The sequence below is a fragment of the Podarcis vaucheri genome, assembly GCF_965113315.1.
Source record: "Podarcis vaucheri genome assembly, chromosome: 18".
Classification (NCBI taxonomy): domain Eukaryota; kingdom Metazoa; phylum Chordata; class Lepidosauria; order Squamata; family Lacertidae; genus Podarcis; species Podarcis vaucheri.
This window is the reverse complement of record NC_138756.1, coordinates 11,602,934-11,617,421: the sequence shown is the minus strand read 5'-3', so window position 1 is coordinate 11,617,421 and position 14,488 is coordinate 11,602,934. Positions and strand designations below refer to the sequence as shown.

General features: G+C 50.8%; 1 protein-coding gene across 1 annotated transcript in view; it reads left to right on the top strand.

Annotated features, from left to right (window-relative positions):
• The first annotated feature begins 1,514 nt into the window (after positions 1-1,514).
• Positions 1,515-14,488, top strand: part of ONECUT3 (one cut homeobox 3) — a 55,174-nt gene continuing 42,200 nt past the window's right edge. Inside the window, exon 1 of the mRNA XM_082206513.1 lies at positions 1,515-2,661. Within this exon, the coding sequence (XP_082062639.1) occupies positions 1,578-2,661 (1,084 nt within the window). The 5' untranslated portion in view covers positions 1,515-1,577. The remainder of the gene's footprint in view (positions 2,662-14,488) is intronic.

The window sequence follows — 14,488 nt, the reverse complement described above, 5'->3', positions numbered from 1 at the left end:
TCTTTCATTCGTCTCGTTCCTTCTTATTTCATTCATTTTCTTCCTTTCCTCCAACCCTTCGATGCTCCTTCCTTCCTCCCTTCCTATTTCAATCCTTTCTTTCCTTTCCTGCAACCCTTCCCTGCTTTTTCTTTCTTTCCTTCCTTCCTTCCTTCCTTCCTTCCTTCCTTCCTTCCTTCCTTCCTTCCTTCGTCTAATTGCTTCTTATTTCATTCATTTTCTTTCCTTCTTTCCTTCCTTCCCCCCTCTCCTTCCTTCCTTCCTTCCTTCCTTCCTTCCTTCCTTCCTTTTCCACCCCCTCCCTCAATCTCACCCTCCCTCCCTCCCTCCCTTCCTTTTTCCTCCCTTTCTTTGCTCCAACCCTTTCCTTCCTTCCTTTCTTCTCATTGCTTCCTGTTTCATTCATTCCTTTCCTTTCCTCCAACCCTTCCCTGCTCTTTCTTTCTTTCCCTTCTTCCTTCCCTCTCTCTCTTTCCCTCCCTCCTTCCTTCCTTCCTTTTCCACCCCCTCCCTCAATCTCACCCCTCTCTCTCTCCCTTCCTTCCTTCCTTCCTTCCTTCCTTCCTTCCTTCCTTTCCGCCAACCCTTTCCTTCCTTCCTTCTTCTCGTTGCTTCCTGTTTCATTCATTTCTTTCCTTTCCTCCAACCCTTCCTTCCTTCCTTCCTTCCCCCACCCCTCCTCCCTCCCTCTCTCTCAATCTCACCCCTATCCCTCCCTCCTTCCTTCTCGCCTTCCCCACAGATTCACACTCCCCCCCTCACCGCCCGCCCTACAGCCCAGCTGAAACTCTCGCTCACCCTCCAGCCGCAATTGATTTTATATCGCTATTCTCCCTTCCTCCCGCTGCTGCCTCTCCTCTCACCCCCCGCTTCCCCCCCCCGCCCACCTCCCAGCACTCGCCTTTCCCTGTGGTGTGTGTGTGTGAGAGAGAGAGAGAGAGAGAAAGGGGGGAGAGGGAGAGAGAAAGAAAGGGGGGCACACACCCTTGTCGATGCCTTCTACACACAGAGAGAGAGGCAGAAATCACATTCATAATAGGAACCAGAGAAGCCACACTGGGGCTGGCAGGTGGGCGCTCGTTAGGAACACGCTGGGCAGGTTGTGTGTGTGTGTCTCTGTGTGTTTGGGGGTGGTGTCGGTGGAGGGGGGGCGGACAGACCGTAGCTGGGCGCCGTGACGTCAAGGCGAGAGGGAGGTTGAGCCGAGGAGCAGAGCCGCGCGATTCGCAGCCACGGCGCACAGAAGAGGAGGAGAAAAGCCAGCGAGCGAGAGAGACCAGCCAGAGCCTTGCGCCGAGAGGAAAGGAGCGCCCATCCCCGCAGCTTTGGGCAGGAGGGGGTGGGGGGGTGGGGACCCGCCGCCGCCGCCGCGGCCCCTGAGCACCACCCGCTCCTCCGCCTGCGCGCGCGCCCAGAAGAGATCCGGATGGAGATCTCCTGAGATGGATCTGGCTTAAGGCGGCGGGGGACACAGGAGGAGGGAGGGAGGAGGAGGCGGAGATCCAGGAGGGGGAGGGGGAGGAGGAGGAGGAGGAGGAGGAGGAGGGATCGCCTGGCCGGGGGAGAGCGAGCGAGCGATGGAGTTGAGCCTCGACGGGCTGGGCAGCCTCCACCAGGCCGGAGAGCTCTTGAGCCCCGCCGGGGCGCACGCCAGACAGCCCCCGCCTCCTCCGCCGCCGCCTCCCCCTCCGCCTCCTCCCCCGTCGGCGCACCGCAACCTCGTCTCCTCGCACGGCCGGCCGGCCATGGTCTCTAGCATGGCGTCTATCCTCGACGGGGCGGGAGACTACCGGCCGGAGCACACCTTGGGAGGCCCTCTCCACCCGGCTATGAGCATGGCTTGCGAGTCGCCCTCGGGGATGAGCACCTACACGACCCTGACGCCTCTGCAGCACCTGCCGCCCATCTCCACCGTCTCCGAGAAGTTCCACCACCACCACCACCCTCACCACCACCCGCACCACCACCCGCACCACCCGCCGCACCACCAGCGGCTCTCCGGGAGCGTCAGCGGCAGCTTCACCCTCATGCGCGAGGAGCGCAGCTTGGCCGCCTCCATGGGGAACTTGTACGGCCACTACCCGAAGGACATGCCGTCTATGGGGCAGGCGCTGTCGCCCCTCTCCAACGGCCTGAGCCTACACAACGGGCAGCAGTCGCTGGCCCCCTACGGCCCCGGCGCCCACCTGGCTGGAGACAAGTTACTTTCGCCCAACGGCTTCGACCCTCACATGCTATCCAGGAGCGAGGAGCACCTGGCGCGGGGTCTGGGGGCTCCGGGCTCCGGCATGATGCCCTCCCTCAACGGCATGCACCCCCACGGAGGGCACCCCCACGGGCAAGCCAACGGCGCCCTGCTGGGCGAGCGCGAGAGGCAAGGCTCGTCCGCGTCGGGCTCGCAAGGCGGCGGCTCCGGGCAGGTGGAAGAAATAAACACCAAGGAAGTGGCGCAGCGGATCACGGCCGAGCTGAAGCGCTACAGCATCCCGCAGGCCATCTTCGCCCAGCGGATCCTGTGTCGCTCGCAGGGCACCCTCTCCGACCTCTTGAGGAACCCCAAGCCGTGGAGTAAGCTGAAGTCCGGGCGGGAGACCTTCCGACGGATGTGGAAATGGTTGCAGGAGCCGGAATTCCAGAGAATGTCTGCCTTGAGGCTGGCGGGTAGGTGGCTTCGCTTTAGGGACTGGAAACATGGGGGGGGGGCTGCGTGGTGGGGTCCGGAGAGGGGTGCGGGGCGGGAGCCAAACAGCTGTAAATTTCGCGCGCGCGCGCACATACACACACTTGGCCGCCTGGACTCTCCACTTTGACGCGCGCCTCTCTGGAAGAGGGAACACGGTCGTCTGAACGCCCGCGTGGAATGTCATAGGCGGGCGGGGGGGAGAGAGAAAGAAGGGGATGGGGGGGTCTAGGGGAAGAAGCAGAGGAATCGTTGGGGAGCGGGAGGGGTGTGCTTGTGAAAGGAATGAGACAGGAACTCCCGCCCCTACAAGAAAAGTGTGATTTACAGGTGTGTGGGTCAGGATGCGTGTACGCCTGATTCGCGGCCCCGAGCCTCAGGGAAAGTGGCTGGCGTGTGTGAGGATCAGCTCCGGCGGAGATGACACCCCCTCCTCATCCCCTCTTGACGGCATAACTTTTCAATCGCCTGAATTTGCTACGCTTTCCAGGGTATTGGGGGGAAGGTCCGTTCACACGTTCCATCCCTGCCCGTTGCCGCGTGTCGAGAAAGGGAGCGGCGGCGTTCCAGGGAAAAGGTGGGGGGAGATGCGCAAGGCCGGTCGATGTTTATTCAGTCTTGCGCTCCCCTCCCCCGGTTTTCTGCACAATATACTGTACATTGGGGCCTATTCGTGTCTCCTTTCTGTCTGTGAATCGTACTGATCGCTGGCTGCAGAGAGCATTTGGGGACAATCGCAGCGCCCTAGGGTCTCTGCCTACTCAGGAGTAAGCCCGCTTGGGTTGAATGGGCCTTACTCCCGGGGCAAGAGAGCGAGGGAGCTTCTTTTGTTCATCCCTGTTCAGAACAGACCCGTTGAAATTGAAAGGGCACGACCAATTTAGGTGCGCTCATTTCAACGCCTCTGCTGTGATTCAGCTACAACCCTGAATATTTTATCCCAGAACTGATGGTGAATATAATGCCTGGTGTGAGCCACGTGTTTAACACACAGGCACAGCGTTCCGACGTGCGCAAGAGCAGAATCCGGGTGCTAGCTAAGGCATGAGCGAAGCGTGATCCGTTTTCTATTTCAGTTAGACACACACACAGAAATAGAGAGACACGCGTCGGTCCATCCATCTATCCAAACGTTTTAGGACACTGGGGCCGCCTCCGTTCAACCTCACGGGGTTGTCGTTGAGGATTAAATGAGGCGGGAGAGAGAACCACGTAGGCCACTTTTGAGAGCAAAAGTCCTGCTCAGAAGGATACCCGTTGAAACGAACCAAGGCCTAAACTAGGCACGTCTATCCGTGTCCATTAGTCTACCCTGAGCAGTGCGTAACCGTTGGAGGCAAAACCTATTAAAACGCATGGGGTCCACTCCTCTCAGTGAGTCTCTGAGCAGGACCGAGCGCTTTATGGCGCACCAGGCGCGCGCGATCCGCTGTGCGACGAGGATCTCTTCCTGAGATGCCCACAGACGGGTGGGGGAATAGACAGTTTCAGAACCCAGAGGGATCAAGGAGGAGAAAGAGAGAAAGCGGGGCGAGAGAGGACGCGCAGGTCTCTGCCTGCAAGGAACTTGCAAAGTCTAAAATCCGCAATTGCCTCAGGGATCGAATGCAGTTGAATCCGCTTATTTACACTACTCTGTGATCCCCTATATGTGTATATGAATGGGACTTGCTGATGAAGGGCGTGTAATAATAATAACAACAACAACAACAACAACAACAACAACAACAATCTGAAGGCAGCCCCGTATCGGAAAGCTTTTAATGCTTGATATTTTACTATATTTTTATATATGCTGTAAGCCGCCTAGAGTGGCTGGGTATAATAATCCTGTAATAATAATAATAATAATAATAATAATAATAATAATAATAATAATAAGGCCCACCTGACTAATTGCCCCAGCCACTCCCAACAGAATATTAAAAAACATAATTAATATTAATATTAATAATGTTCAAATGAATGAACACGCTTAACCTACAGAGAGGGAATTCTCCTCCGCCTTATCATTCTCTCATTCTCTCCTTCCCCTTATCCATCTGAACGTTTATTCTATCTATCCATCTCTCGCCAGCCGAAAGCTCGCTTTTAAACAGATGGATTCTTTAACTGGCCCTATTAATTAATAAACGAATCCCGAAACGGAATCCCCCTTGCTCACCCGTAGCAGCTTCCTGTCTGGTTGTACACTTGTCAATCGTGCGCGCGCGCGTGTGGACAGATATTATACGCGGTCTTGACAACTTGGCAACTGCGTTTTATTCACAGCAGATTTTGGCTGATCAACGGGTATAAAGAGGAATGTGGGCGTGTGTGGTGTCTTTAAAATGCCGTTCCGTTTTAAACGATTTTAATATTTTATATATATATATATACACATACACACTTTCATAGGGTCTACTCTGAGCAGGGCGCAACACTAGATATTATTATTTGCATTCCTTACCGCTCCTTCACCATTATCTATAGTAAGGAAAGCAAATAATAATATCTAGTGTTGCTCCCTGCTCAGAGTAGACCCTAAGGGACACGAATAACGAATGTCAACTCCAACTAAATTACACTAAAAGTAGGAACCCTTGAAATCGATAGGCCTAAAATCTTTTCGCCCGTCCATTTCAGTCTGAGCCAACCCATAAGGCAATTTTTCTTGATGGGAGCATGCAGAAATTGCGAAACTTACTGGAAGAAATAAGAAACCAAGAGGAGACGCTTTTAAAAATCAGAATGGGGGGAAATTTACTAGCTAGCTGAAGATGCATTGTAGACAACTTAAAACATTAGCAGGATCGACATAAGCATGTCCAGTAAGAAATAATGAAAAGGGAATACAAAGAGGAAATTAGAAATTAGGCTTGAACTGGATTAATAATAATAATATTTGTGTGACACCCATCTGATATAAACCAAGTGACCGCAGAAAGGAGGGGAGGAAAGTCGAGGGAAATGCAGATTGATTATGTAAAGATTTGGGGGGTGTTTTAAAAAATGAGAAAATGAAAAATTAATTTTTTAAAAAAGAGACAATTTTGACACCCCTTCCCTTCGATAGCTGCGGCCTGGGGCGGAGCAAACCCATTGAAACGGAGGGAGAAAAGGAAGTCAGTCAAGTCAATGGGTCTACCAGCTACTCTGAGCAGAATTCAGCCAAATCATTTCAGCCCATAGTAGCCGCAACTCCTTTGCTTAATAACAAGAGGGTCTCTGGAGCGGCAAGGAAAATAATGTTCCTTTCTAATAAAAAGCGAGGGTTTTAAATAGAAACGCGTGGGTGGATTAAATGCCGAGCACTTTGCGGATTCTGGAATCATCATTTTTTAAAAACGGATAAGGAACCAAACATTGAGGAATAGGTTGATAGCTTCGAAGATGGAGACGGCGGAATATATATCTTAATATCTGTGGTTAGATAGGCGAGACGAATCGGTGCCCTAAGGAACTCTTAGCAATAGGCGTGGAGAGGCGAGGGAGAATTTAAGGGCCTTGAAAGGTTTTCCAGTGAGCCCAGAGGTGAGGTATACCCCCTGCATGGTGGGCTACCTCTGTACCCCACCCCCGTGTGAAATTTCCACCCGTGACTTCAGAGGAAATAAATGGTTGGTTTGGGCGCACAGTCAGCCCCAGAAACCCATTATTCCCCCCCTTCCCTGTTTCCAACGCTGGTCAGTGCATTCTTCCGACCAGGGAACGTCTAGGGGGACAGCCATAGTTTGATTGATTGATTGATTGATGGTACTCCTCAAAACCTACCATGGCATCGCCAGTGAACACTGTCGCGTGTGCGCCAGTTTGGACACGGTGGCCCCTTCCACTGACAGGCCTGAAGAAGACAATAAGGGTTCTGCCGGATCAGGCCAGTGGCGAGCCCAGATTGTTGTTTAGTCGTTTCGTCGTGTCCGCCTCTTCGTGACCCCCTGGACCAGAGCACGCCAGGCCCTCCTGTCTTCCACTGCCTCCCACAGCTTGGTCAAACACATGCTGGTAGCTTCGAGAACACTGTCCCACCATCTCGTCCTCTGTCGTCCCCTTCTCCTTGTGCCCTCCATCTTCCCCAACATCAGGGTCTTTTCCAGGGAGTCTTCTCTTCTCCTGAGGTGGCCAAAGTCTTGGAGCCTCAGCTTCAGGATCTGTCCTTCCAGTGAGCACTCAGGGCTGATTTCCTTCAGAATGGAGAGGTCTGATCTTCTTGCAGTCCATGGGACTCTCAAGAGTCTCCTCCAGCACCAGAATTCAAAAGCATCCATTCTTGATGGTCCAGCTCTCACTTCCATACACCACTACTGGGAAAACCATAGCTTGAACTATAAGGACCTTTGTTGGCAAGGTGATGTCTCTGCTTTTTAAACGCTGCTGCTTCCTTAACCCCTCGAGTTTGCCTAGCCCCCTTTTCCAGTGCTCCGCAGAATCTTGTGGCCGCGAGTCCCGCGGGCCCAGCCTCTTCCCCGGTTGAAGGACGCTCTCCTCGGGCCTGAGCCGGAGGGAGATGTCGGTCGCAAGGGGAGCATTCAAAGCGCTTGGGACCCACCCACCCTCCCTCCCTCCCTGTCCGCCCCCTTTCTCTTACCCATATTTCTGCTGCTTTTAATCCTCCTTTTCCCAGTCCATATTTCATTATTTCCTTCCACCCAACCCTCGATTTCTCTCCTCCTTCCTCCCTCCTTTCTCAGTCTCTCCTTCCTCGACCTCCCTCCATCCGTCTCTTCCTAAACTCATATGCATATAAGATGGAGCCATTTTTATTACCCCAGCCCCCTATTCCCAAGGCTTGGGTGTTGCTGAATAGGTCAAAATCAGCTGATCTCAGTGACCTCTTTCCCCCCCCCATTGCCGCTCGACCCCCTCCTTCCCCCCCCCTCTCTCCCTCGCAGGCGGATCGATAGTATAGCTCCTTCATTTTACAAATGGCGGCGAGGATCAATTATCTATAACCGAGGCAACGCGGCTCAGATAGGGAGGTAGAGAGGCCAGCCTAGTAAACAGACCCTTTTGTGGGCGAAGGGTTCTGTTTCCTGTCCCATCCGGCTTAATTCGGATTCGGAGAGGGCTCTGTGTGAATGGAATCGCGCGCAAAAACGCGCGCACACAAACAACACAGCCCTTCAAGGCTTTCTGATGAGGACTATACGAAAATATTGTCAGCCAAACCTTACTAACGCGCTGCTTTCGGGAAAACTCGACACACCGGAGCGACTCCGTTTACACGGAGCTTGATCCTACTACGCGCAATCCGGTGTTTGTTTTAACTTAAAATAGCGTGGGTAGAAGGGAGATTACTTCATTTGCTACCTGTTATTTACCCAGACCGAAGTCCAACCCCCCCCCCCGCTCCGGCCGTTGCCAATCTGGAAAGCACACGAAACGAATAGCCCCCAGTCTCTCTCTCTCTTACTATCCCTTCTATCTTGTGTTCAAAGATAGACCGCCGTGGAAGTGGGAGGTTCCATCTTTTTCGCCTTTGCTTTCTCCTCCATGACTTTGCTTTCTCTCTCTTTCCCCCCAATTTTTAAAATTTATTTTCACAAAATTATAAACGAACAAAACACACAAACAAACATAAATCATAACCTTATTAAAATTACACTCATTAACATTGTTAAGTGACTTTCTCGCTTCCCCTTGGTTGAATTTCCATGCATATAACGGCTTTCCAAATCCTAATTCTTATATACTTAACTTAGTACATTAACATCCTTGTATCTTTTCAATTCAGAATTGTACATGTTAAACATCACTTAACTTATATAAATCCCTAAGCCAATCTGTTGCCTTTAAGCTATTTCCAATTAGCTTAACTTAACAAATTTAGCTAAATAATCGTTGAATTTTGTCCATTCTTCCTGATACTCCTCCTCCTTCTGGTTGCGGACTCTTCCGGTTAGGTCGGCCAGCTCCAAAAATTCATCATCTTCATCTGCCATTCTTCCACCGTTGGTAATTCTTGGGTTTTCCACTTTTTAGCTAATAAAATTCTAGCAGAAGTTGTGGCATACGAAAACAATTTAACATCTTTCTTGGGCAATTCCAAACCTGTTATTTCAAGAAGAAAGGCCTCTGGTTTCTTTATAAATGTATATTTCAACATTTTTTTCAGTTCATTATAAATCTTTTCCCAGAAGTCTTTCACCTTGGGGCAGGTCCAGTGACTTTGCTTTCTGGCCTCTCCCGCTTAGTACAACTTCACATGGCGGTGAGTTCCACCGATAATGAGTGCGTGTGTTGCGGTTTAATGAGTCGAGGAAGTGCCCGTTTGCCTTTCCTGGCTACTGCCTGGTTCATTCTCGTTCGCTTGAGATGAAAGAACCACTTTTAGTTTTCCATCGTAATTTACCGTATTTTTCGCTCTATAAGACGCACCAAACCATAAGACGCACCTAGTTTTTGGAGGAGGAAAACAAGGAAAAAAATATTCTGAATTTCAGAAGCTCCTTCAGGCATACAGGACTGAGGCCGTTTAGGGCTTTCAAGGTCAACACCAACACTTTGAATTGTGCTCAGAAACATACTGGGAGCCAATGTAGGTCTTTCAGGACCAGTGTTACATGGTCTCGGCGGCCGCTCCCAGTCACCAGTCTAGCCGCCGCATTCTGGATTAGTTGTAGTTTGTGGGTCACCATAAAAGGTAGCCCCATGTAGAGCGCATTGCAGTAGTCCAAGTGGGAGATAACTAAAGCATGCACCACTCTGGCAAGACAGTCCGCGGACAGGTAGGGTCTCATCCTGCGTACCAGGTGGAGCTGGTAAACAGCTGCCCTGGATACAGAATTGACCTGCACCTCCATGGATGGCTGTGAGTCCAGAATGACTCCCAGGCTGCGCACCTGGTCTTTAGGGGCACAGTTACCCCATTCAGGACCAGAGAGTCCTCCACACCCGCCCGCCCCCTGTCTCCCAAAAACAGTACTTCTGTCTTGTCAGGATTCAGCCTCAGTCCAAAGACTGTACCACTCCAGAAGTTGCGGAGGCACTACAACAACCTCTGGTCCCACTGGCTGAGTCTGTTGGGAGTTGGATAATGTGCCATCTCCTGTCGGCGATTATCACAGAATCACAGGGTGGCAAGAGTTGGAAGGCACTTTCTGATGGGCATCTAGTCTGACCACCTTGCAAATGCAGAAATATTTCGCCCAGCGCGGAACTCAAACCCAGGCCCAGAAATGACGAGGAGGACTGGAGAACGCTGATGGGTTCTCCTGTCACCTAGACATGCAAGTTGCTAGCAGGATTTGAGATATAAGCAGTGGATACGTGAGAGAATTAAACGACACTGGAGTTAAGATAGCGAAAACGTGTTTTTATTTTTATTATGTATTTTGTGGTTTTACATATCTTGGTTTTATTCTGTGAACTGCCCTGAGACCCCACCAGGTGTTTAATATATATATATTTTAGAGTATGATTTAGTTGGGAACACAATCATAATAATGCTTTTAGCATATAGCATATATATATATATATATATTTAAGAGTATGATTTAGTTGGGAACACATGGCATAATAATGCATTTAGCATATTGCCTTTGAGACCTGAAAGATGACCGAAAGAACTGACGATGAATTGTTGGGGTTTTTTTTAAAAGCCATAGGATATTGAAATATAAACCAGAACGCCATTAAAACAACAAGACGTAGTTGTTAAAACATTATAAACTCAGGAAGATAAAAACAGATCATAACCTCAGCAAAAATGCCACCTATGTAAAAAATTCCGCCGAGCTAAAATCTATAGAGACTATTGCTAATGTATTGCAGCGCTAATGTAGTCAGTTGCTTTTTCCAAAATGTTTGTGTTCATGGGAGAGGATTCAAGTATGATTCAGCTCAAGCAAACTGCTTTGGAATCCCATAGATTTTAAAGGAAACCTTCTGGGATATAATGGGCCTGCTCCCAGGTAAGCAAGCATGTAGGACAAAGGGTTATTATGGCCCAGTAACTCCACTCAGGGATGCGGGTGGCGCTGTGGGTTAAACCACAGAGCCTAGGGCTTGCCAGAAGGTCGGCGGTTCGAATCCCCGCAATAACGGGGTGAGCTCCCGTTGCTCAGTCCCTGCTCCTGCCAACCTAGCAGTTCGAAAGCACGTCAAAGTGCAAGTAGATAAATAGGTACCACTCCGGCGGGAAGGTAAACGGCGTTTCCGTGCGCTGCTCTGGTTCGCCAGAAGCGGCTTAGTCCTGCTGGCCACATGACCCGGAAGCTGTACACCAGCTCCCTCGGCCAATAAAGCGAGATGAGCGCCGCAACCCCAGAGTCATCCGCGACTGGACCTAATGGTCAGGGGTCCCTTTACCTTTACCTTTAACTCCACTCAAAGTGGACCCATTGAAATGAGCGGACCTCAGTTAGCCATGTCAGCGAATGCTGGATGCAACCCGCAATACCTAACTTGACCAAAGACCCATTGGAGTGTATGGGCAGCACTAACTGAGCTCCATTGATTTCAAAGGAGGGAAACAGGAAGCAGCCTGGGAGTCATTGTGGACTCACAGCTGTCCATGGAGGTGCAGGTCAATTCTGCGTCCAGAGCAGCTCCATGTGGTACGCAGGATGAGACCATCCCTCCCTGCAGACTGTCTCGCCAGAGTGGTGCATGCTCTGGTTATCTCCCGCTTGGACTACTGCCATGAGCTCTACGTGGGGCTGCCTTTGAAGGTGACCCGGAAACTGCAACTAATCCAGAATGCGGCAGCTAGACTGGGGACTGGGAGTGGCCGCCGAGACCGCATAACACCGGTCCAGAAAGACCTACATTGGCTCCCAGGACGTTTCCAAGCACAATTCAAAGTGTTGGTGCTGACCTTGAAAGCCCTAAATGGACTTGGCACAGTATACCTGACGGAGCATCTCCACCCCCATCGTTCTGCCCGGACATTTAGGTCTATCTCCCAAGGGTCTACTGGCGGTTCCCTCCCTGCGAGAAGTGAGGTTACAGGGAACCAGGTGGAGGGCCTTCTCGGTGGTGGCGCCCGCCCTGTCAGATGTCAAGGAAATAAGCAACTATATGACTTTTAGAAGACATCTGAAGGCGGCCGTGTTTAGGGAGGTTTTTAATCGTGTTTTTAATATTCTGTTGGGAGCTGCCCAGGGTGGCTGGGGAAACCCAGAGAGATGGACAGGGTATAAATAGTAAATGGAAGTGGGATTCGAACCCAAGAACCTGAGATTAGGAAGTATCATGCTCTACCAATTGTTTTTTTATATATATATGAAGAGTTTTGGACATTCGTCCAAAACAAAGTAATAAACAAAATTTTTTAATGTTTTGTTACGTTTTTATATACTGTATGTCGGAAGCCGTTCAGAGTGGCTGGGGCAACCCAGTCAGATGGGCGTGGTATTAATAATAAAATAAAATAAAATAAAATAAAATAAAATAAAATAAAATAAAATAAAATAAAATAAAATAAAATAAAATAAAATAAAATAAAATAAAATAAAATAAAAACAGTTCTGGAATAGGATGTCCCTATTTTCGTCGGAGAAATGTCAGAGGCTGTGTTTTGCTCTTTCAGATTTTACTTGTGCAGCAGGCAGTGGCGTAGCGTGGGTTGTCAGCACCCGGGGCAAGGCAAGTAATTTGCGCCCCCTAACCCCTAACCTGCCGCCGCTGCCAGCTTCTTCTTGCTGCTGCCTGGTCTGGGCTGGTGTAGTTCTCTCCCGCGCTCAGCGCTGCGCTGGGCGGCCGCTGCACTGTCCCTCCCCCAGATAGTCCCTCGCTCTCTCTCCGCACCGCACGCCTGGCACCCACCCCCTCCACAGTGGGCGGCGACCCAGCGGCTCGGATCGGATTCACACAGCCAGCGCTGCAGTGAGAGAGAGTGAGTGAGCCAGGTAGGGGCAGAGAGCTGCGAGTGCGAGCGCCCCCCCAGATGTTGCGCCCGGTGCGGCCGCCCCCCCTGCAACCCCCACGCTACGCCACTGGCAGCAGGGATGAAGGGAGCCAGTGACAGCCCCCCAGCCGAAACCCCCAACCTTATCATCCTGAACCTTCACCGTGGGGCCTGTGGGGAATCCTGAGAAATCCCAAAGGCCATCGGGGTCCTCCGTAGGTGTAAAACCTGTGAGGACTACCCATGGAGATGATGTTGAGAAGTCTAATGGGAAAAGGAGACCCAGGCAGAAGGGGGACTCATTCAGAGATGTTCGGTGGTGGGGCAACCTCTCTTTGAGCGCTGCAATCCAACATGGGGGCGTGGCTGTGGGATCGGGTCCCCACCCCTCCAGGGGCAAAGGCACGTGGCGCTGCTGCTTCCGGTTCCACCTCCTTGGGAGAAGTTTGGAGAACAGGGACTCTTGCATGGTTGCATCTTGTAGGACTTGTTGACCACAAACTTGACGTGAGCCAACAGTGTGACGCGGCAGCTAAAAAAGCCAACGCAATTCTGGGCTGCATCAATAGGAGTATAGCATCTAGATCAAGGGAAGTAATAGTGCCACTGTATTCTGCTCTGGTCAGACCTCACCTGGAGTACTGTGTCCAGTTCTGGGCACCACAATTCAAGAAGGACACTGACAAACTGGAACGTGTCCAGAGGAGGGCAACCAAAATGGTCAGAGGCCTGGAAACGATGCCTTATGAGGAACGGCTAAGGGAGCTGGGCATGTTTAGCCTGGAGAAGAGGAGGTCAAGGGGTGATATGATAGCCATGTTCAAATATATAAAAGGATGTCACATGGAGGAGGGAGAAAGGTTGTTTTCTGCTGCTCCGGAGAAGCGGACACGGAGCAATGGATCCAAACTACAAGAAAGAAGATTCCACCTAAACATTAGGAAGAACTTCCTGACAGTAAGAGCTGTTTGACAGTGGAATTTGCTGCCAAGGAGTGTGGTGGAGTCTCCTACTTTGGAGGTCTTTAAGCAGAGGCTTGACAACCATATGTCAGGAGTGCTCTGATGGTGTTTCCTGCTTGGCAGGGGGTTGGACTCGATGGCCCTTGGGGTCTCTTCCAACTCTATGATTCTATTCTATGATTCTATGACTTACAGGAGATTCAGAATGACCAAGTCTGCGCCCCAAGGGAGCCAGCGGAGACAGTTTCCGTCGGAACCTCCCTCCCCTCTCCCCGCAAACCGGTTCCAAACCGGTTTCTGTCGCCCTCAGCGCTTGGAGCCGAAGAGCACACACTCTCCTTTAAAAAAAAATAAAGTCCAAAGGGACTTGCCAAAAGCGATTTACACCTCCTGTCTAATGAGCGTCTTGGGCAGAGTCCACTTCCCACCGTGTGCCAATGGCAGCGGTCCAACGAGGTGGTTCTTCCAATCCACGAGGCCGCTTGCCTGGCGTAGATCTTCAGAGGCAGCCTCTCTCAGCAGCCCTGGCGGGGTTCAGAAGGACACGGGTTTCCGGCGGCGCTCTTTCGCACGTGGCGGCGTACACGTGTCGCCCTTGCGCGAAAGTCATCCCCCGTCAAGGGGTGGGTGTGGAGGTTATACGCCAGCCGTCCTCACTGATAATTCCACATATTTTTAAAGATTTACAAAACAATTGAAAGTGTGTGTGTGAGAGAGAACGCGCGAGAGAGCGCTGGGAAATCCAGCCAGTTGGGCGGGGTATAAATAATAAATTTTATTATTATTATTATTCCTAAAAACAGATCCAGTTGGTTTCAAGTTGTCTGCCACGGATTCGAGTAGGAGAGAAACAGAAATGATCCTTTTGAATACTCTCTCTGACACACTGTATGCAGATATTTATATGCATTTTAAATATAAATATATTTAAAATATAACCAGGCATCATCCAGTAAAAAAGGGGTATTTTTAAACTCTCTACCGGGGGCGGGGCGTGGATTTAGCACACGCCAAACC